Source organism: Helianthus annuus, chromosome 16 (genome assembly GCF_002127325.2).
Source record: "Helianthus annuus cultivar XRQ/B chromosome 16, HanXRQr2.0-SUNRISE, whole genome shotgun sequence".
NCBI classification, from domain to species: domain Eukaryota; kingdom Viridiplantae; phylum Streptophyta; class Magnoliopsida; order Asterales; family Asteraceae; genus Helianthus; species Helianthus annuus.
Genome location: NC_035448.2, coordinates 117,692,214 through 117,717,140, shown reverse-complemented (window position 1 = coordinate 117,717,140; position 24,927 = coordinate 117,692,214). Strand labels below are relative to the sequence as shown.

At 38.2% G+C, this 24,927-nt stretch overlaps 1 protein-coding gene and 1 pseudogene across 4 annotated transcripts in view; one reads left to right on the top strand and one right to left on the bottom strand.

Moving 5' to 3' along the window:
• The first annotated feature begins 1,317 nt into the window (after positions 1-1,317).
• Positions 1,318-5,678, top strand: LOC110919513 (annotated as a pseudogene).
• Positions 5,679-20,004: 14,326 nt separating this feature from the next.
• Positions 20,005-24,927, bottom strand: part of LOC110917245 — a 30,849-nt gene continuing 25,926 nt past the window's right edge. The window contains exons 1-4 of one of the 4 annotated variants that reach the window (XR_002580437.2): positions 22,557-22,708; positions 22,363-22,451; positions 20,542-21,637; positions 20,005-20,465 (exon numbers count right to left, since the gene is read on the bottom strand). Coding sequence is in view for 1 of the 4 variants with exons in the window: in XM_035985206.1 (XP_035841099.1) it covers positions 20,393-20,465; positions 20,555-20,675; positions 21,007-21,316 (504 nt within the window). In the remaining 3 variants the exon portion in view is untranslated. Of the gene's footprint in view, positions 20,466-20,541; positions 21,638-22,362; positions 22,452-22,556; positions 22,709-24,927 lie in introns of those variants that run through there. The other 3 variants (XR_002580436.2, XM_035985206.1, XR_004883678.1) reach the window with 3 other exon arrangements.

Below are 24,927 nucleotides of genomic sequence, written 5' to 3'. Positions count from 1 at the left end.
ACATGGATTTATTCGGTCCTGTCAAGCATAAAAGCATCCGGAATGATCAATATTGCCTCGTGATAACTCATGATTATTCAAGATTTTCTTGGGTGGCGTTCATGGCACACAAGAGTGAAACTTTCGGTATTATCAAAAACTTAATCATTCAGATTGAGAATTTGTATAAGTTGAAGGTTAGACGGATACGAAGCGACAATGGCACTGAATTTAAAAATCATGCCATGGCGGAGTTTTGCACTTCAAAAGGTATTCTTCACGAATTTAGTGCGGCTTACACTCCTCAACTGAATGGCGTCGCTGAACGTAAAAACCGTACATTGATCGAGACTGCTAGGACGATGTTAGTAGAGTCACAATTGTCGATTCCCTTCTGGACTGAAGCTATTGCCTCTGCATGTTACACGTTGAACCGAGTCCTTACAGTCAAAAGGCACAACAAGACCTGCTTTGAGCTTCTTAACAAACGGAAACCAGATTTGTCCTATCTTGAACCATTTGGAGCTACGTGCACTATAATCAATCCTAATGGAAAGTTTGGGGCAAAAGCAATTGAGGGATACTTTCTTAGGTATGCCACCCCGAACTTAAGAGTCTGGAATATAGAGACTAAAAGGGTCGAGGAATGGTCTGAGGTCAGAGTATAAAGGCACACATTGCTAGTCAAATGTCCTGGTCAGCCTTGGATGTTTGAGTACGATGATTTTTTTCAATTCGATCCATGTTGAAGCAGTTGAAGAAAATGCTGCGGCAAGGATGTTTTTCGAGAGTGACAACGCAACAGATTCACCGTTGGTTCGTCCAATTATTGTCAATCAAGAATCATCTTCAGTGAACAATTATGCTCTCGACAATGAGGATTTTCACGATGCTACCGAATTGAACGAATCTTCAGAGGATGATGAATTTCTAGATGCAGATCAAGAAGCTCCAACAACAGCAGTTCATGGTACTTCAGAGGGTACACCTCCAGTGGACGCCCCTAGAACAGCTGAAGCTACTGCATCATCCTCTTCGTCAATTCCGGGTATTGATTTGGTTGTGGATCTTAATCTCAACAATCTGGGTACAAATATTCCAGTTCAAGATAATCCTGAAACAAGGATTCATAATACCCATCCACAACAAAACATCATTAGAAATGTACAGAGTGGCGTTCAAACAAGAAACATGTTGTGAAACAACAACAATGCAGGCTTGTATGTAGCTATTCTAGAATCTGGTCAACAAAACGATTGGTCTTTCGCGTGTTATGTCTCACAGGAAGAGCCAAGAACTTGGAAAGAAGCTTTGAAAGATAACTCTTGGGTTGAAGCAATGCAGGAAGAACTTCAACAATTCCAGAAACTTGGTGTCTGGAAGCTCGTAGAGAAACTTGCAGGTTACAAGAAGATTGATACCCGTCGGGTGTTCAAATGCAAAAAGGATGACCGTGGAGTTGTTATTCAGAACAAAGCAAGGATAGTCGTTCAAGGTTTTTGTCAGATAGAAGGGATCGAATACAACGAAGTGTATGCACCAGTTGCACGTCTGGAAGCAATTCAGATCTTTCTGGCTTATGCCTCATTCAAAGGATTCAAGGTTTACCAGATGGACGTCAAAAGTGCATTCTTACATGGTCTGGTTGAAGAAGAGGTGTACGTCGAACAGCCTCCAGGTTTTGAAGATCCTATTCACCCTGATCGGGTTTGGTTGCTGAACAAAGCTCTCTATGGTCTACATCAAGCACCACGAGCTTGGTATGCAACCTTATCTAATTATCTGCTGGAGAATGGATTTCGCAGAGGTCTTATCGATTGTACTCTTTTCATCAAAGAACAAGATGGAGATCTTCTACTGGTACATGTATACGTTGATGATATTATATTTGGTTCTACTAATGATGTTTTGTGTAGGAATTTCGAGCGTATTATGCAGGATAAATTCGAGATGTGTGCTATGGGGGAAATGACTTTCTTTTTAGGTCTACAAGTGCAACAAACTGAGTCTGGGATATTCATCCATCAGACTAAATATGTTGGTGACATCTTGAGCCGGTTCCAGATGTCTGATGCAACGCCCATCGGTACCCCATTCCAGACTTGAAGGGTGAAGTTGTTAGCCCCTCTTACTACCGCGTGATGATAGGATCTCTTATGTACCTCACAACATCAAGACCAGATATAATGTACCCAACGTGCCTGCTTGCCAGATATCAAGTCAACCCGAAGGCCTCCCATCTTGCAGCTGTAAAAAGGATTTTTCGTTATTTGAAGGGTTGCCCTGACACCGTTCTATGGTACCCTAGGGATAATAACTTTGACTTGATCGCTTTCAGTGATTCTGATTTTGGCGGATGCAAAATCGACGGCAAATCCACAACGGCTGGATGTCAGTTTTTGGGAAATTGCCTAGTCACATGGCAATGCAAGAAGCAGACTTGTGTCGCTACATCAACATGCGAAGCTAAATACATTGCTGCCTCAAGTTGTTGCTCCCAAGTCCTGTGGATCCAACAACATTTGCGTGACTACGGTTTTGAATTCCTAACTACTCCAATTTACGTTGATAATTCTGCTGCCTTACAGATCACTAGAAATCCTGTGCAGCATTCAAAGACCAAACACATCGAAATCAAATATCACTTCATACATGATTGCTTTGATAAAAGGCTAATCGATGTTGTTAAGGTCCACACCGATGACCAATGTGCCGACCTTTCTACCAAAGCATTTGACAAATCAAGATTTGACTTTTTATTATTGGTAAACGGCATTAAGGTCAAGCAAGAGTAAAACCAACATCGGAAAATCATTTTTGTAAATATCTTTGTGTCTTTTAAATTTATCATAGTTTGTTGATTTTAGGGGGAGTAAATCCAAATTTGAAAATCCAAAAACATCAAAAAATTTCAAAAACACAAAAAAATAGAAAAACAAAAATGAGTTTCCTGGCGAGAAAAAGAGAATATGATAGTACATCAGTGGTCTGTCTAAACCTCTTTAAACCTAAAATGAAAAGCGATAAGCAGCTCTATATAAGATGTATCGGTAGGCTCACAATCATTTTAAAGTGTGCAGGGTGATATAAATCTTAATCGACTGAAGATCAGGTGGGAACCACACATTGGCATATGGTCTTAGTACCGAAATTTCGTTTGAGAGATTGCCGAGGTTCTGAGATATTCGGTCTTTATGCTGCTTATCTGTAAGTGCAGTTCCTGCCGGGTAACTATCGCTTATCAGTTCTGGTCAACCAAAGCAGAAGTCCAAGTTAAAGTCAACCATAATGAAGAATTCAAGACCACATGAAGACCATGCATTGATCAAGGGGGAGTTGTTAATGCACTTTGGGTGAAGAGTGCATGCCTTCCAATTGTTAGGGTCTTTATTGTACATATCTTGAAAGTTAGTCCAAGGTTTATCCTTGGACAACTTGTCCAAGTTTTAGGAAAACTTTTGTCTGAGTTTTATGTTTAGGGCAAAAGTCAGAGCTTTGTGTAGATTGTATTGTCCGAACTTTAGTCCCTAGTCTATATATATGTGTTGTATAGGATTAGGGCAAATTGATAGAGATATACAAGAACAACAACGAGAGAAAGAGAGAAGCTTTGTGCACCTCTCTAGGGAGACTATGTGTTAGTGAGAGAAAGCTAGGGTTTAGATCTTTGTGATCTAAATCCAGCTTGTAGATGATGTATACTCCTTTGGTTTGTGTAATCTGTGATGACTGATTCATCAATAAAGAGATTCATCTTCTACATATTTCCATCTTTTTCATATTTTGTTCTTCATGTCTTGAATCAAGTGCAATGTTTGATGTTCGTCATCGATCCAGTGCTTTCACAGTGGTATCAGAGCGTGGTTACCGATTCAGAATGGTCTAACAGCCTTCTGAATCACCATTGCTATTGATTTGATCTTTGTTTCTGCCAAACATCTTGAAGACTTGAAGATTTTGCAGAAAAGTTGAAGAAATTGGAGCTGTTCGTGGTTGTTTTGTTCTCCAAGTTGTTGCAGATATGGGGTTTGATCCAAAAATTGCTCTGTCCGAGTTTTTCTTAGTGTTAAACTTGTCTGAGTTTTAAAACTCTGTGTTTGCATTTCCGGGGTATTGTTGAACCAGTGTGAAGTCACATTGGGGAGATAGTTCGGAGATTGGTTCTTCTGTTCTTGTTCTGAGTTTCAAATCTCCATGTCCGATTTTTAAACTCCTCTTATTGTCCGAATTTTACTTAATCTATCTAATCCGAGTTTATTGGTTTTCTTGTGTCTGAGTTTTGATTCCTCTCATTGAGTCCGAATTTTTATTAGATTGTCCAAATTTTATTAGTTATTGTCTGAGTTTTGATTCTCTCCAATTTTTCCTAAGTGTCCGAACTTCATCTTTCAACATATTCTTAGTCAGAACTTTGTGTTTTCCTAGGTGTTCGAACTTTGTGTTGAAAGTCCGAATTTTAATTTTATAATTGTCTGAGTTTTGTTTCCTCTCAAATCCTTCCTTGAGACCGAATTTGTTATAAGTGTGGTCCGAGTTTCATATTTAATCATAAAGATCCGAGTTTCATATTTAATCATAAAGATCCGAGTTTCATATTTAATCAGAAGATTAGGCCTTGTATTCCGAGCTTAACCCTTTGACTTTTGTCCGACGTTTAACCTCTTATGAAGAGTCCGAGTTATACACAGTCAAGTCCAAGTTTGTAAACCAGTCAAGTCCGAGTTTTACAAGTCACTTTGCTGTCCTGTCCGAGTATTAAGTCAATTATATGTCCGAGTTTTGTACTGTGGGTGTGATGTCCGAGTTTTACACAGTCCGTTTTGTTGTCCGATGTTTTGCTGTCCGAGTCTTTAAAAGACTTGCTCCGAGGTTTAGCTTTTGAAGTCAGTTTGCAACCGAGTTCTGATCAAGAAGTTCCGAGTTTTGAAACTCAGACATTAACTGTTCAGTGACTGATTCCGAGTTTTGAAAGTGCTCCGAGTTTCAATCAGTTAACAGTTGGTCAGAGTTTTGGTTTAAATGATACTTAAATGAATTTCCAGGTTTAAATGGGTGTCTATGGTCGATGAACTGTCTGAGTTTCAAGAGTCATAGGTTCCGACTTTTATGCTAGCCGGACGAGGAAAGTGCAGCCTCGGATAGAGTTCCTGAAGCAGTGTGGGTTCAGTTCGAAGGATTTCTATAAAATGTTGATCAAAGCGCCTCTTTTCCTTAGCTTGTCGTTTGAAGATAACCTTGCACACAAGCTGGTTCTGTTGCTCAAGATTGGGTATGAACATGGAACAAAGGAGCTGGGTTTGGCAATGGGATGGGTGTGTAGAACGAGTTGCAAGAATATGCAGGAGGTGATTAGCCTGTTGTTGAATTATGGGTTGACTTGTGAAGAAATTGTGGCAATGGGAAAGAAGCATCCACAGGTACTGCAATACAATCACAAATCAATGAAGCAGAAGCTGGACTACTTGACTGACTCAGGAGATGGGGTATGACGTTAGAGAGATGTTGGCTTTTCCGGCTTTTCTTGGTTATGGGTTTGATGGAAGGATTAAGTACAGGTTTGAATCCAGTGGAAAAATCTCAGGTGAAGGGATGTCGATTAACAACCTATTTAGCATGTCCACTGCAAGATTCTCCAAGAAGCAAAAAAAGCAGCTGCCTGCAGCCATAACCAAAAGCAGCTGAACCTTTCTTGCTTGTTAATTTTCCTATGCTATGGCAACATGATGAAAGTAATGCAAAGATTGGTAATGAAAAAAAAAATAAAAAAAAATCGAATTTATGGGTTTTTCAGATTTCTTTGCTTGTTCTGAATTTCTTTGTACTCTAAGTACTATTCCGATGATGTGATTCGAGTTTTCAAGAGCTTTCGGGTTTTACGAGTTCCGAATTTTCTAGAATTCCGGGTTACCTGGGGTACCGGATTTTTAACTAAGTTTAGAAGCTTGTGTAGTTCGGAAGTTTCGAGTTGTGCATGTTCCGAGTTTTTCTAGTTATTCCGGGTTACCTGGGGTACCGTATAACTAACTAAGAGTCAGAATTATGCGTAGTTTGAAGACTTGAAGTCGGTTTCGGATTATCGAAAGTTTTATGGTACTTATGTTGTCCGGATCAAGTGAGGAGGTGGAGAAAATAAGACTTGCTTGGATCTTTGTATTGTTTACAAAGAAAAAGGGGGAGTAAAAATTTTGGAAATCCTGTTTTCTTTGTAAACCAAAAGCTCGTAGTGCTACATCGAAACAAGTTCATGTTCACTATCTTTGAGATTAACTTAGTGTTAATCTTACCGGTGGCGAAGTGTAACATGAAGCAAGTTAGAGCTAGTGTATGATTGAGTTTTGTCAAGTTTGTTCGAGACTTAATCAAGTGTTGACGTGATGAAGCAAATTGTTCGTTTGGCAACTAGTTGAAGGTCATGCCTTTATCGTATGCCGGTTAGAGTAGAGAAGATTAGTCTTCTTGGTATCTCTTCCAAGTGGGTGACTGATCGGATTCTCGAAATAGGGGTTCTTACATTGAGGGAGAGATCAGAGACGAAAGTCATCGGGTAATTGGTGGATTTGTGAAGATACCAGATTGGATCTTGAAGATTCGAGATGAAATGATTTCAGACACTCGGTTGAAGACTTTTGATTAAGATGGTGGATGTACTTTTACAAAGTTCAGTTTGTTATTAACCTATCGAACTGAGCTTCATGTCTTTGCGGAATTTGAAGTTTTAGATGTTAGGCATTGGAAATCCGACGTTTCGTTCTTCTACCGGTTAAGTTTGGAGATTAATGTATTGAGCGAGATTCTTACATGTGGTTGTAGGTCGGTTCGCGTTAACTTGATTTGGGAGTAGTTTGAGGGGGAGGATCTGCAGTTTTTGATGTCGGATTCTTCGGATTTCTCAAAGCGGCCTTAAGTGATCGTCAGCAAGTCTTTAATTAGAAGGGTTGAAGATCGTTGTGCTCTACCTAAAAGATCAAGTCTCAGCCAAAGTTGAAAGCTGACATGATATCTTCAGTTAAAGGGGAGTCTCTAAGTGCAGTATCCGGTGATTGAAGATTATCGATGCCACACAGAACTGATGCAACAGTTAAGGGGGAGACTGTAAGTGCAGTTCCTGCCGGGTAACTGTCGCTTATCAGTTCTGGTCAACCAAAGCAGAAGTCCAAGTTAAAGTCAACCATAATGAAGAATTCAAGACCACATGAAGACCATGCATTGATCAAGGGGGAGTTGTTAATGCACTTTGGGTGAAAAGTGCAAGCCTTCCAATTGTTAGGGTCTTTATTGTACATATCTTGAAAGTTAGTCCAAGGTTTATCCTTGGACAACTTGTCCAAGTTTTAGGAAAACTTTTGTTTGAGTTTTATGTTTAGGGCAAAAGTCAAAGCTTTGTGTAGATTGTGTTGTCCGAACTTTAGTCCCTAGTCTATATATATGTGTTGTATAGGATTCGGGCAAATTGATAGAGATATACAAGAACAACAACGAGAGAAAGAGAGAAGCTTTGTGCACCTCTCCAGAGAGACTATGTGTTAGTGAGAGAAAGCTAGGGTTTAGATCTTTGTGATCTAAATCCAGCTTGTAGATGATGTATACTCATTTGGTTTGTGTAATCTGTGATGACTGATTCATTAATAAAGAGATTCATCTTCTACATATTTCCATCTTGTTCATATTTTGTTCTTCATGTCTTGAATCAAGTGCAATGTTTGATGTTCGTCATCGATCCAGTGCTTTCACATTATCATCTAGGTATCATGGTTGTATCTTTTACTGAAAAATAACGAGGACGCAAGTCTAGATCTTCCATGATACTATACATACGTGTACATATTGCATTCGACCTCAATAAGTGATAAACAATCACATGTCCCTCAAAATAAGTGATAAAATATCACATTTATCCGGGAGTCAAGTTCGTCTCTTTGCTGTGCGAAAGTACTAACCTGTTCATGGACTTGCTCCTGTGCCCTCATGCATCTGAAAATCAAGTTCCTCATCAATAAGTGATTCTATCACATAGGGCTTGTTTTCAATCAAAATAAGTGAGAATCTCACATCATATAGACAAACCTGAAATTTAAAAAGGAAAAGAGTTAGTATACTGAAAAGGAAGTAAGATTCGAAGAACATACTAGTGTTGGTTGCAGACTTGCAGTCTTTGGTCTCGTATAGATAACCTGAAATTTTAAAACAAAAGTCGGTTCTAATGCTGAAGTGTGAGCTGCCGTCTTAGAGTCACATGTAGAAAAACGTGACATAATAAACGGAAGTTAGCGGTCCAGTTTGGTTCATGAGCGGTGGAGCCGGGTTGAAGGACATTGCATCATGGTTCACATGTCGAAAATCAGCAGAGGTTGATAGTTAGAGCCACGCCATTTCCTTTTCAGCTCCAAATATTGGGATTTGAAAGAATCAAGGCGGTTTCCATAGTTCTCATGGACCATAGCAACACCATTGTTAGCGGCTACGACGGTGGTGGTGACGACGGTGGCGACGGTGGTGATGGTGACGGTAGTGAGAAGGAATTTATAAAAAGCAACGGAAAGAAGTATGTCTCCAATTTTAAAATTTTAATTTATATTTTTATAAAAATGTATTTCATGTTATAAATATAGTTATATGGTTATTTCAAAATTGTAGGTTTACAAAGAATAAGGTAAGTAGATGTGCAAAGTATATATATGAGCAATGTTATAATGGGGATTGGGTCACATTCAAAAAGGTCCCACATAATGTTAGGATGCACTTGTTCAACCGCTTTCGGGTATCTTATCAATTAATTATTTATATATGTTTTTGATTATTTGTTTTAATCATGGCATTTTGACTTTTGTTTTTGTAGGTCCCTTTCCGATGGATGACGAACCTAAACCTTGTTATACAAACCCACTAGCGAGTGCGGAATCCAAGCTAGTAAGCAAACCGGGATGAAGCAAGTAGAAACACAAACACACAAAGATTCACCGATTAACACCACTTGTATTAATGCGAATGAAAGGTTTCGGTTACAAGCACAATGTTCACAAATGTATTTTGCAAACTCTCTAGTGTGTGTGTGTGTTTTGGACAGAATGCTCTCAACTCACTATGTGCATCTATCTCACAAGTCTCTCAAGTCTTACTTTGAACACACACTACATGGGTATATATATACCCAGCATCTGATGTCTGGTCCGAAGGATCCGATAGATGATCGAAGGATCATCTATCGATGACAAATCTGTCGAATGATCCACAAATACTTCGAAGGATTGCATATCCTTCGAAGTCTAACAGTATCCTTCGTAGCCTATCTTTCGATGTCATCGAAGGATCTACAATATCCTTCAATTAGCTATCCTTCGACACAGAACAATACAACCATCTTTCTAACTGTTTGGCCAAGTCAAACCAGGAGGACGGTTGACTTGGTCAAACATACAAGACTAAGGAACATCGTTTACATCGTGACCGAATACAGACAAAGTACAGACACAAGTGCACCAACAGTTTTTACTTTTACAGACCAAATATAGATGGAATCGTGGAGCTAACCAGCTAATATATATGCTAATATATATGATACATTTATCAACGTGCTCAAAAGAAGACTCGTCTCGAACTTCGATGGTCTTTGGTCTTCGAGTTCTCAAAACTCTGATGTCCTTTCAAGTCTTCAATGCCGGAGGATCTTCAAAGTCTTCACGTATTGAAAGCAGAGAGTGTATCAACAAACTACCCGTATCATGTAGGAAGTGTGTTGACAAACTCCCCCTTAACATAAGCTCCCCCTTGAGTTATGCTCGTGAATGACTTGATCTTTATGAAGTGAGATCCTTGTGGTGTTGATGATGGCCAGCGGCAACTCAATCATTTTCATCACTTGAGTGCCTTCACGTCGTGTCTTCGTTCCAAAGCTTTGTCATCGACCATGTTCTCCCAGCCTTTAGAATCTGCACATGCAAGAAATCTAAACGCATAATGAGAACACTGCTTGGAATATAGTTAACATAAACAAATGACACACTGATGACCATGTCACTATCAAACACCGTCCGACAGTTTGAAAGTTTAAAAAATTTATCAATTTTAATCTTTAACTTTCAAATCATGCAGATTTTGACCGTTTATGAAGATTTAGTCAGTTCTGTTTTCGGTCAGGTTTCAGGTAACGAAGACTCGAGCTCCAACATCGTACGATCGAAAATAAAGTAGAAATAAAATCTTTTTGGTATTTTTGAATTTTTCAAATGTAAAGACTGAAAGCAGTAAATAACTATATACAGACATTCTTTTTGCGAATTTCGAGGGTAAGAGAATCATATCAGTGTACGGTCATGCCAAACGCTCCTGTTGTTCAGTTAGTTAACATTAAGATAAGCATCCTATAACAATTATCGGTATTGTTGTCCAATTAAGCTCAACTTATCAGATGTAATCGTGGCGAGGGGATACGTTAAGGTATGATTTATACTTACCGACCGGTGTTCATCCACATCACGACACATTCCCGTATCAAGGTATGCACGAGAATTCATCTTACCGGTGAGTATACCCATTATCATCTGTTTGACCGTATAAAAAGTGAGATACTCACTTATTTTGATTTGAAAACAAGCCCTATGTGATATAATCACTTATTTATGAGGAACTTGATTTTCAATATGCATGAGGGCACAGGTGCAAGTCCGTGAACAGGTCAGTACTTCCGTACAGCAGAGAGACGAACTTGACACCCGGATAAATGTGATATTTTATCACTTATTTGATTTGGACATGTGATTGTTTATCACTTATTGAGGTCGAATGCAGTATGTATTATGTACACGTATGTATAGTATCATGGAAGATCTAGACTTGCGTCCCCGTTATTTTTTCGGTAAAAGATACAACCATGATACCCAGATGATAAGCAGCATAAAGACCGAATATCTCATAACCTCGGCAATCTATCAAACGAAATTTCAGTACTAAGACCATATGCCAATGAATGGTTCCCACCTGGTCTTCAGTCGATTTAAGATTTATATCACCCTGCACACTTTAAAATGATTGTGAGCCTACCGATACATCTTATATAGAGCTGCTTATCGTTTTTCATTTAAGGTTTAAAGAGGTTTGGATAGACCACTGATGTATTATCATTTTCTCTTTTGCTCGCCAGGAAACTCATTTTTGTTTTTCTATTGTTTTTGGTTTTGAAATTTTTCGTTGTTTTTGGATTTTCAGATTTTTGAATTTACTCCCCCTAAAATCAACAAACTAAGATAAATTTAAAAGACACAAAGATATTTACAAAAATGATTTTCCGATGTTGGTTTACTCTTGCTTGACCTTAATGCCGTTTACCAATAATAAAAAGTCAAATCTTGATTTATCAAAAGCTTTGGTAAATAAGTCGGCACGTTGGTCATCAGTGTGGACCTTAACAACATCGATTAGCCTTTTCTCAAAGCAATCACGTATGAAGTGATATTTGATTTCGATGTGTTTGGTCTTTGAGTGCTGCACAGGATTTCTAGTGATATCTAAAGCAGCAGAATTATCAACGTAAATAGTAGTAGTTAGGAATTCAAAACCGTATCCTGCAACTGTTTCGTGCATTGCAAGGAATCTGAGCGCTCTCCCAACTGGATATCCACCCGGTGTGGATTTCAAAGTCGATTTTGTAGCTACTGAAGAATCGTTTCACAGCAACATGATCAAAAACCTTTGGTTCCGGCTGGCCTTCCATATTGCACCAGCGAAGGTCTTTGACTTTCTCTTTCAGAAATGATGTGCGGATGTTCAATCCATGCCAAAGCTTCTGCACACATTTCATTGTATTCTTTCCTGAGGACCCGATCAAAAACCATAACAACCAAATTTTGTCACGTCCTTCATTTGGTCGAATTTTGCAACTTCATTCAGCCACATTCTTTCATCAGACATTTTTGTCTTCTTTTCCTTTTCCTTCCTCTCCATTAATGACAACATCATTCTCCTAGATATAACAATATTTCGGAGCCTTATGTCGCCAATCTTGTGCATGGACGCTCCACTATCAACAATCCTAAGACTATCAATAGTTCCTCCTGGAACATCCTGCACACTCATTCAGAGATTAGTTGGAGAGGGGGACCCAAGCCTTCACAGACTTGGGTCGTCCGTCATCATCGAGAATTGTAACATCCATTTCCCGATGATTCGGAATTGATGTAGCTCCCCCTGAAACAATTACCGGTTTTGGTATCCAAATTTGTTTCTGTTTTTCATGCTTAACATCTGATTTAACAGATTTCGTTTGGATGACCTCCGGTTTTAAAACCTTTTCAACTTCTTTTCTTTGTTTCTTTTTCTGTTTCTTTTCTCGTTGTTTAACAAGACGAGGGTCCTGTTTTGGTGAAACAGATCATTTATGGTAATGTATTCTTTCCTGAGGACCCGATCAAAAACCATAACAACCAAATTTTGTCACGTCCTTCATTTGGTCGAATTTTGCAACTTCATTCAGCCACATTCTTTCATCAGACATTTTTGTCTTCTTTTCCTTTTCCTTCCTCTCCATTAATGACAACATCATTCTCCTAGATATAACAATATTTCGGAGCCTTATGTCGCTAATCTTGTGCATGGACGCTCCACTATCAACAATCCTAAGACTATCAATAGTTCCTCCTGGAACATCCTGCACACTCATTCAGAGATTAGTTGGAGAGGGGGACCCAAGCCTTCACAGACTTGGGTCGTCCGTCATCATCGAGAATTGTAACATCCATTTCCCGATGATTCGGAATTGATGTAGCTCCCCCTGAAACAATTACCGGTTTTGGTATCCAAATTTGTTTCTGTTTTTCATGCTTAACATCTGATTTAACAGATTTCGTTTGGATGACCTCCGGTTTTAAAACCTTTTCAACTTCTTTTCTTTGTTTCTTTTTCTGTTTCTTTTCTCGTTGTTTAACAAGACGAGGGTCCTGTTTTGGTGAAACAGATCGTTTATGGTAATTTTTACCATGGGGGGCATCAATTTTTGACTTTCTCTTGGTGAGATATGGACAATTCTTAATGATGTGTCCATACTCACAGCATTCAAAGCATGATCTCCGCTCAACAAACCTCGGAGTATCATAACTGCAATAGCCGGATGATGAACTTCGTGATCTTGAGGTACTTGGTCCTACATCACAACCGTTTGTGTGTTGTGTATAGTTGTTTTGACTGTTTCTTTTCAAAATTTTACTTTGTTTAACAAAATCCTTATTGGATTTGTTTTTGGAAGTATCAATTTTATCAGTCCCTCTTGATTTCACGAGGTTTATCTTCCGAACCTTTTTCTTGTTTTCGCCCTGTTTGCCTTTTCTATTCTCTTGGGCGGCATGATTTTGTTCACGGGGATCATCAACCTTTGCTTTCAATTTATGAAGATATGGACAATTTCGAATGATATGTCCAATTGTTCCACACTCAAAACAATATCTTCGTTCAACAATCCCCGAAGCATCATGTGATCGTCTTGCCGACCATGATGAACTTTGTGATCCCGAGGTACTAGGTTTTGAACAGTTTGGATCATTTCTTTTCAACACTGTTGCTTGTTTAACAAAATCTAAGTTAGATTTGTTCTCAAAAGTTTCGATTTTGTCCGTTCCCTTAGATTTCACAAAGTTCACATTCTTGTTTTTCTTTTGGGTCTGTTTCTTCTGACCCTGAGTCGGTGCTTTTCCTTTAGGTTTGGTGTGATTTGGCTGCCTCTTCTCTGTTGGTAATTTCTGATTGCCATATTGTTTTCGAATTTCAGCCTTTGGAATAGGAGGACACTGTGTAACTGTAACACGTGATCCTGTCTTTCCCAAAAACTTACATGTCGAATTTTGAAAGACTTCACTGATTAATGATTGATTAACATTCTTAATCGAAAAATCTTTGTCAGAGTAGATTTTATCATCACCAACAAGAGTGTACAGCAAGTTCACACCCTCCGACTCTTGTGCAGACGAGGACTCGATTGCAACAGTCTTAGCGGTTTTTGCAGGAGGATCACATAGAATGTAATTCTCGAGAGGTATGTCCCCAATCTTTGACTTCTGCATCAGACTTTGCTGGGACAGCATTATCAGATTCATCATCAGAAGAATCAGTATCCTCAGTAATGACTGGAGGATCCTGATTCAGTTCAGCAGAAGACACACATGCATCTGCTGACACAACTGAATCTGATGATACTTCCTTCTTATATCCGAGTCCTGTTGCAAACTCCTTTACATCTAGAGGAACAGATGGTTCAAAGAACACTCTATCCTCCTCATCAGGCATCGCATCATAATTGTGTCTCACAGGTGGTGGACATTTCTTATATCCTATGCATGTGACATCCCGTTTTTCTTTCTGAACGTCAATGATGTGATCCAACACATAGCTAGAGCTCAAATAACTGTCTAGCTTAAGCTGGATCGCATCACTTTCAGTTTTGACACAAGCCATCTCCTTTTGCATTATCTCAAGGCGAGATATATACAAATTAATGTCAGTTTGTTTTCTGGAAACCATTTTAGTTAGTTCGGTTTTTTCTTTCTTCAAGTTCTCAATTACCGATTTAAACTCCTTTTCATGGTTTTCATAAAACATGTTGGCTTCAGTGCACTTAGAAAGATCCACGGTTAACTTCTGGTTGTGGATAAACGTCACATCATATTTCTCTTGCAAAGCTTCGTGTTTGCTTTGCAATTCACACCACTTGGCATTCAATGAAACATGTTTGTCTTGCAAGTCAAACAAACTAGCTTGTAAAGCATCATGTTTGCCTTGCAACTCAGACATGTTTGCTTCTAGATCAGCACACTTATCTCTTAATCTAGCACAATTATCACAATCCACAGCAGTGGGTTTATCGACAGATACCTGACTGGAATCAATCTCAGGTGTTGGCCTTTCTGCATCAGAATTAATAACCTCCCTTGATGATTCACATTCAGATCCATCCTTGCTTGGACTTGAACTTGAAGTTGTATCACCCTCAACTGAAGTTGAAACATCTTCATCTGAACTTCTGTCATGTTCAGAACTGTCATCATTTCCCGAGGATTCACCATTGCTTGCATCTTTGACAATTTTAGCATACAACGCCGACTTTGTCTGACTACTGTTCTTTGTATCAAGAGATGATGGTTCTACAGTAGAACAATGATGCTGTAAAGCAACTAGGGGTAATGGATTTCCATACATGTCTGTGGTGGGAGGTGGCTTAACAGGAACTAGCACTGGATTGCCATACATATCCGTGCTTGTAACGAACGCCGTTTGTAATGGAGCATTTGGAACGGTTCTTGCAGACGAAGTACTGGAAGTTGCAAAATACATATCAGAATTGCATGGCACACTGGATCTTGTAGAAAACGTACTGCTCTCTGCAGTTGACGGATTACCCCATGCCGGATTCATTTTTGATCAGAAAAATGAATTCTATATGAATATTTCGAAAGATGATTGACAAAGGATTAAATTATCGAAGGATCAAATTATCGAAGGATCAACCGAAGGATCACACGAAAGACAAACACCAAACCGGTCTCGAAAGATGATCTTTCGTAAGTTGATACAAACGAAAATAAAAATGATTAGCAGATCTTGGGCTTTGGTGATTTTCTAAACGTGGGCGGTGCACAACAAACAATCAAATTTTATTGGCTTATTGGGCGGTGCCTTGGGCATTGAACACAAACAATAAACAACGAAATTTATTGGTCTATTGGAGCGGTGCATTGGGCCGTGAACATAATGATTTAACTGAAGCACATGGGCTGTTGGCCTGTTTTAATTGAACACCAACAACAAACAAATGGCAGTGCTTTGGGCGGTGCACAACAACCAACAAATGGCGGTGCTTTGGAAGTGAACACCAACAACCAACAACCAAAAGTTATTTGTCACTTGGGCAGTGCACACCAATCAACAAAACATCATTCGAATATATCTGATTTGTGAAAGTGGGCGGTGCCGAACTGACAACAAATATCTTTATCTTTCGAAGTTGCTTGGATAATGTTGATCTATCGAATCTTTCGAAGCTGTTGTTAGATGATTCTTCGAAAATTTTGATTGATCTTTCGAAATTGTTGTTATGACCCTTCGAAACGAAAAAGAATAAATATCTGATCTTTCGAGATTTGTAGAGGTTTCCCACAAAATATCTTGATCCTTCGAAAACAACAAGTTGACCTTTCTATTCAAACAAATGACCTTTCGAAAAAAAAAGAATGATCTTTCGAATAATAAAAAGGATGACCCTTCGAATTGTTTATGATCTTTCGAGGTTCTTAGATGATCCTTCGAAGTATGAAGAAAAAGATGAACTTTATCTTTCAAAATATGAAGACGATAAGATCATCAAGAACACAGCGACTGTTAGTTTTCCAGATTTGACGAAAACTAACCCAAGACTTGAACAAAAACCCGGTTTTAAACAAGGTAAAGAGCCTTAGCTCTGATACCACTTGTAGGTCCCTTTCCGATGGATGACGAACCTAAACCTTGTTATACAAACCCACTAGCGAGTGCGGAATCCAAGCTAGTAAGCAAACTGGGATGAAGCAAGTAGAAACACAAACACACAAAGATTCACCGATTAACACCACTTGTATTAATGCGAATGAAAGGTTTCGGTTACAAGCACAATGTTCACAAATGTATTTTGCAAACTCTCTAGTGTGTGTGTGTGTTTTGGACAGAATGCTCTCAACTCACTATGTGCATCTATCTCACAAGTCTCTCAAGTCTTACTTTGAACACACACTACATGGGTATATATATACCCAGCATCTGATGTCTGGTCCGAAGGATCCGATAGATGATCGAAGGATCATCTATCGAGACAAATCTGTCGAATGATCCACAAATACTTCGAAGGATTGCATATCCTTCGAAGTCTAACAGTATCCTTCGTAGCCTATCTTTCGATGTCATCGAAGGATCTACAATATCCTTCAATTAGCTATCCTTCGACACAGAACAATACAACCATCTTTCTAACTGTTTGGCCAAGTCAAACCAGGAGGACGGTTGACTTGGTCAAACTTACAAGACTAAGGAACATCGTTTACATCGTGACCGAATACAGACAAAGTACAGACACAAGTGCACCAACAGTTTTTACTTTTACAGACCAAATATAGATGGAATCGTGGAGCTAACCAGCTAATATATATGCTAATATATATGATACATTTATCAACGTGCTCAAAAGAAGATTTAGAGACATAATGAGAAATCTGAGACAAAAATCTAAGAAAAGCTACTGATAAGGGGCATAAAATACCTACTGGTAAATACAATTTAATGTCCAACGTAGATATCCACTAGATGGGATACCTCTTGAAAAGTGGGAACGAATGTGTAGTGTAAGGAATTTAATAAATTACTGTATATTGTTTTTAATTTCTATTTCTCTTTATATATTCTAGATATATATTTTTCCCTTACAGTTCTCGAACACTTAAGAATGGGTCTGAAGCCGGGAAAAGCAACCGCAAAAATGACTTATGCATTCATACGAGAGGGTCAATCGGATTTGATGAGCACCGCGCCAACATGGTAAGCTAATCATAATTATAAATTTTAGTAACTATTTCTACATTTAGTACATATCATTTACATTACTCCGTTTGATGTAGGAAAAGAAAGAGGGTAAAAAAGTTGGATACAAGAAAGTATTCTTCCAGACCCACGCTATAAAGGAGTGCAAAAAGAGGGTACAAGATGGAGAGATTGATGCAAATGACTTTGATAATTTAGAGTTTGTTACTTATAAGCGTGCAAAGAATTCATATGTTAGTTATCATTCATTATTTGTTTATAGTTATTGATTCAAGTCTCAGTGTTTAAAGTTTTCATTTCGTAAGTTTTAGGTCGTGGCATACACGCAACAACTTGAAAAAATGTACCCGGAAGAAACATAATGCGATGATTTGGCTATTTGGAGAGTTTGAATCCCAAGCGTAAGGGTGGTAACTTGTTCGGGGTGGGATCTTCTGATACTCATTTGTGCTGATCGGCACACCATCTTCCACAACTTATGCGTCATATGATGATGCCAGGCAGTTACAAGAGGTATTATCATTATTGTTGTTTTTTTAGATTGACCCGTTAGTCTTCACATATAGAACTGCAATTATTAAAAGTTTTAGGTTTATGATATTTGTTGGCCTGTTGCTCTCATATGGTAGTACAATGCTAAAAGAGTACAACGTGTTAGAAACTTGTTAAACCTTTTTAGGCTTACACGGACATTGGGTTATGGCATGGGTTAAAGCCGGTATATTTAGGAATTTTTGCATTGTTAGTTAATGATTGTATTTCTGAATGTTGCCTAGTATAATTAAGGTGATCCAAAAAACCGGTCAATAAAAATTGCAGAAAAAACCGGATCGCTGCAGTGCCGAAAAAACCTGTAGAACGCTCTAGAACGCTGCGCTTTTTTTTGACGGTTTTTGCTGAAAAATATACATTTTTTGGCGTTTCTTTTTGCTGAAAAATCTACATTTTTGGATTTTTTTTTTTTGCTGAAAGAACCTGCAGTTGTTAGGCCGTTTTTAGCTGAAAGAACCTGCACTTTTTTTGACATTTTTTGATGATAAAAACCTGCATTTTTTTGGGTTTTTTTTGCTGAAAAAACCTGCAGATTTTTGGCCTTTTTTGGCTGAGCAATCCTTCAATTTTTTGATCATAAAAACCTGCATTTTTGGCGGATTCTTTGCTGAAAAAAACCTGCAGTTTTTATTCTTTTTTTGCGGAAATAACCTGAACTTTTTTTTTTACTTTTTTTGCTGTTAAAAACCTGCTGTTTTTGGCGTTTTTTCACTGAATTAAACCTACATTTTTTGCCGATTTTTCGCTCAAAAAACCTTATAAGCAACGTACATGTCGTTAACTGACAACGTACACGTCGTTAACTGATTTTTTGCCGATGTTGTTTTTACTGAACAATTTGCCTATTTTATGGTTATTTACGATAATGCCCTTGCACATGATAACGCCCCTAAATATGTGTTTAATGTTACAATTTGTTTTTTTGTTAATATGTATTAATAATGTCTACTTTGATGAATTCTAGAAAAAAGTATAGAAGCGCCTTTTGCACAAAGGGAACAAGAGCAGGAACAAGAGCAGGCCAAGCGTGAACGGGAGCGGGCCGCAAATGCAGTATGGCAAAAAAAGATGGAAGAAATGATGAATAGTTCAAGAAAAAAGTAAAGATCGTGTTCATTTTGTAATATGAAAACACACTTTTCATATTACAAAAGCGCGTTTTCATATTAACTTTCGGTTTGTGTTACATTTTGAAATGTTAAGATCATATTAGTTTTGTAATATGAAAACACGCTTTTCATTAGAAATTTTTGGTTATTATTACAAAAGCGCGTTTTCATATTAACTTTCGTTTTGTATTACATTTTGAAACGTTAAGATTGTATTAATTTTGTAATATGAAAAGCACTTTTCATTAGGATTTTTGGTATTCATATTTAAATATTGTGTACAGGTTTTTTCTATTTTCTAAAATTTTTCTGCAATTTTTTGCAAAAAAAAAAAAAAAAAAATCTGATTATATTAAAAAAAATGTCGCAAATTTGTCGGAATCTGGTAACTTTATTTCTGTAGGAAATTTGTAGGTTGTAGGTACCGTGTCGCAAAAAAATCTAAAATTGGTAGGAAATTTGTCTAAACAGTTTTTAGAATATGTAGGAAGTTTGTCGAAAACGGTTTTTTAATTAATTGTTTTCTTAAATTATTATAAAGTATGTTAAAAGTGGGATTTGTGACAAATTTGTCGAAAAATGGTGGAAAAGGCTTTAAAAAAAATTGTCAGAATTTTGTGAAAAATCTTGCGATGGTTGTAATTTGTCGGAAAGTTGTAGCAAATTTTGTGGTAGTTTTGTTGCAATCATACTTTCCGACAAGTATTTTTCACATGAACCTGTTTTGTCGCAAATATGTAGCTAAGGCCACTTTTCCACAGATTTGTTACAAATATGCTTGTCGTAAATCTGGCTGTTTTCTAGTAGTGCTTTAAGGAGGTGAAAAATTAAGTTTGCCAATTGTATTCGCGGTAAAAACAAACACCGTCTACACTTGTTTCTAGTTTTGAATGACAAGAACCAATTACACCATATTGAGATAGAAGAAAGGATTATCTTCAAGAGTGATTAGACCTTCAGGGAGCTCCTTTTTCCAGCAACCTTTTTCCAGCAAACTAGTGTCAGTAAAAGCCACCATTGACTTTGTTTTCTACTGCCACCTGTGATTAGACCTTCAGGGACCTCCTTTTCCAGCAAACTGATCATCATTCCATGTAGAAGTCAGCATAGGCTCACTCAGCATGTTCACATTGTTAGCATAGTATTCTTGTACCATATTGGTCCCAATGTACCAGCATAAGGATCCAAACCTAACATCCCATTGTTGTCTAAAGTCCACACATGAGCCAGAATCTCAGTCTGGGCCTGGGCTTGAGACAGGCCCTGAAAATCAGCTTGAGCCTACATAACATATGCACAATTACATACAATATACATTAATCTACAAGCACACAAGCGCAGAGATCAACTCGATTACCATTAATGATCACCTGCGCAGAGGATTCCGTGATATATCCTGACCAGCATTAGAATCAGCATGTGTCTTTGAAGTATAATGGTCCCAGAATACCCCCCACCAATCACTTAAAAACCCATCAGCTGCATCACACCCTACACCAACACATAAATCGCTAACTTAAAAAAACCTTATGTTCATATCGGGAAATTGTACTACTTATTGGGCCACATTCTAAAATCAAATGCCCAATCTTTTCTTTTAGAATCTTGAATTATAACTGATTGGGCCACATTCTAAAATAACATTCACGCTTTTGGTTCAGATTAGGATATAGCTCAACATAAGCTATAGCAACACGGGGTAAGTTGATGTTTTGATAAGGAGCTATGCCATTGTACTTGAAAGATGATACGTTTGGGGCATCAATGGTGAGACCCATGGGCTTATTGAATCCAATAAACCATAACTCGTGGAGAGAATTACTTGAGATGTTAATACATCCACTCATAGCACAGCCAGCAAGTGTCAACATCTGAAGAAGCGGAAAACTTTCGTTGCAGTTTACGAACATCGTAGTGTTCATAGCAACCCCAACTAAATGCAAATTCATTAACTTTTTGCAATTAATAAGCTCAATCGTGCATGGTTTGCCACGCGGTCCATGGAAGTATAAAGTTTTAAGATTTGGTGTGTTGAGGTACAAATTCTTCAAGCTTCCACAGCGGTTCAAGTGAACAATTAATAGCTTAAAATTCACAAGCTTCAGGTTTCTCATCCCCAGGCATTTAATCATCTACTGAGTGGAACTCATCATTCAAAACCTTTGGAAATTCCAACTCGTTTAACCGCTGCTTAGTCAGCCAGAGCACTGTTTGGTTTTGCGCATTTCGTCGGCGCCATTCTCTCGATAGAAAACGAACATTATCTTTGTCTAATGGCGGAAGAAAAGACATGATATGTTGAAGTACATTTTCAGGCAATCTGGAGACTGTGTCTTGCGGATCAAGTATCCCATGCTTGCTTTCCAAGAATCTTTCCCAGGAAGACTTTCAAGCATTTCGCAGCCTCATGATACCTTGAACAAAGGTTTATGATTGCAAAGGTTGAATATCCCCTGTACACACAGAAAGATATATAAAGCACCAAATTTTTCGTACACGCATAGCTGGACATAATACTGGTTAGATCTACATTCAATTAAAATACAGGTAATGCATTGGAAACATGAAATAAGAGACCAGTATTAGAGTTAAACCTATGAACTAGAGAGTGGTTAATCATGTTTATGTACTATTTTAAGGACAACTGATTTGCTTATGACATGATATGAAATATTTTGACACTGCTGATTTACTTATAAAGATTATCTAACTATCCTCATTTCTTTAGAAAATCAATACAAAAATTATCAAACTATCTTCGTATCTTTAGAAAATCAATCACTGTTGTATTCAACAATCAACTAAAATCCCGCCGGAAAATCAAGCCCTTTCGACTTAACTATATATGGATTCAAACATAGAAAACCAACACTGCATTCACGCAAGAGAAACCAACCATCTACAGAAGCTAACATATATTCTACTGTGAAATGGTGGTGAAGATCTTAAATGGACGGCAAAGGTGATTAATCGAAACTCTAAAAGCAGCAGAGAAAAACAAGTAAAACCTATAATATTACTGAAAACAAAATGATCTCTAATGTGCTCTGTTTGGATTAAATTAAGCACCACAAAAAAGCAGAAGGAAGATCAACATCTCAACAAAATCTATAGTCATTTGCAACAGATCTAAAAGGTAGTTGAACTGAAATTTCAGAAATGTAGAGTTTAAAGTTACCATGTGCAGTCAGATTGCACGGGATACCTGTTATAACCTATGAATTCTCAACATGTTATGATCGAGTAACATGTACGTTCTTCAGTTCCCTGCATGATTAAACCGAATACAAGTAAGAAAACCAAAAGCTTATGAAAAAAACAGAACTGGAAATCTCGTCACAATAATAATAGAAAACAAGATTGAAGGTTTACCCTGAGATCACGTCGCCTCTTTTCCTCTAACATTGTTAACGATCGTTACCAGCTAGGGTTGTGTACGGCGGCACTGGCTGAAAAAGATACGTCTGTCGAATTGTTGAAAACTAGGTTTCTATGGTTGTGCGTGGGTATGGGTAAGGTGTGAAATTTACTACTCTACCCCCTCCATTTTACATTTTGTTTTAGTCTTGTTCATCACTTACCCCTTAAATTTGTGGATGTTCATTAATATATATAAGTCCGGATAACTTATATGCATTCTGATTTTAATAGAAAGGTGATGCCACCTCACATAAAAAAGAATATATTGGGGAGAGCACAATACATTCCATACCCAAATCTGGGAAGCTTAAGCTAAAGCCAAAACCGAGTTACTATAACACTGAAAAAAGATAATGAAAGAGTGTGCCTATTGGCACACTAAAGTGCCTATTGGCACACCAAACCCTAGAAAAATTAGGGTTTATCTACGCTGCGTATTGGTCAATACGCAGCATATAGGGTTAACCTTATACGCTGTGTATTGACCAATACGCAGCGTAGATAAACCCTAGATCTCAGTGCCTGATAACCAATCATTGCACAGAAAACAAGGTTCCTATACGCTGCGTATTGGTCAATACGCAGTGTATATAAAACTGATGCAAATTTGGGGTCATTTTGGTAGGTTTGAAGTGTCAAATTTTTGCCAGGTTTGTATACGCTGCGTATTGGTCTTACGCAACGTATACAAACCTGGCAAAAATTTGACACTTCAAACCTACCAAAATGACCCCAAATTTGCATTAGTTTTATATACGCTACGTAGCGGGTAACAATTACGTAACCGTACTTCTTTTCCGTTTCTTGTACCCAATTCTTCAAATTAGTTAGAGACATGAAACGCTAAAAAAAAGTTACGTTAATATTTGATCATTTTATAAAACTCATACTTCAGGGACTAACATGGTCATTATTGAAACTATTTTAACAGAATGGTTTAACAAGGTTAACTTTCATATAAAGATTTCTTCTTTAAACAATAACTCAGTTAGCATAATTAACTGAATAGTACAGGGACCATTTGTGTCAGTTTTTGAAACATCAGGGACCATTTGTGTCAATTTTTGAAACTTCAGGGACCATTTGTGTCAATTTTCGAAACTTCAAGGACCATTTTTGTCAATTTATCAAACTTCAGGGACCATTTTTGTAAATTTACCAAACTTCAGGGACCATTGTTGTAAATTCATGAAACATCAGGGACCATTTATGTAAAAATAGAAACTTCAGGGACCAAAGTGTAAATATATATAAAAATGTGTATAAAAGGGGGTCTTCTTTAAAGAACCGGCCCTTTGCATGAATCGAACTCGTGACCTATCGTTTAGAACCGTAACGCCTTAACCAGTTTATCCTCCGTCTCGGAGCTGTTAGAATATGAAACTTACTTCTGATATGTAGTATTAACTTATACGCTGCGTATTGACCTATACGCAGCGTATATGGACACTTTATATACGTTGCGTATAGGTCTATACGCAGCGTATATGTAACCTTATATACGCTGCGTATAGGTCAATACGCAGCGTATATAACCTTCTGAACTTAAAATGCACACAGAACCTGTTATATTCCAGAACTTGTTAAATAACCTGTTATATTCCAGAACTTTATCGATACAGCAAAACATGTTATATAAGCTGCCATAATTTTAAATGTACACCATAATATAAAAGTTTGTGCATACATAACAAAACGATATATACAAGAGTTTGATATATACAAATAAAAGTTTGTGCATACATAACAAAATGATAAAATACTACTGCTGCTCCTGCTGCTGCTGCTGCTACTGCTGATGCTGATCCCATTCCGCATCCGTAATGAAGGGTAGTGGAGGTAACCCGTCATGCTGTCGCTGCTGCTGCTGCGCCGCAACCACCCACTCCAACAGATAATTGTTTCTTTCAGATAACCGAAGCTGCCGCTGATATGACGGGTCAGCACCGGGCCAAACATGGCGTGGGAACTGAGGCGCCCCTGGTGGTCCACGCGGCGGTGGTGGCTGCGGAATGACGACGGCCGGCTCATACGGCTCCGGCTGCTCCGGATCGCGTGGGGGATAATACAAAGGGAACTCCGCCGGCAGCTGTTGAAGCTTATATTGCGTGCCGTCCTTGTTCTTAAACCGCTTCCCCTCTGGGAAGTCTTTGGTAACGTGCATTCCGGATATAACGTTCTTCCCCATCCGTTTCGGCTGTGCCGGCGGGCCTACATTGTCGCGGTCAGTCTCCGGATGATTGCCCAACGAAAGGGCTATCCTAGTCACGTAGGCTCCGCCGAATAACTGTCCGCGCTCCTGTCGATGATGCGCGGAGGCGAA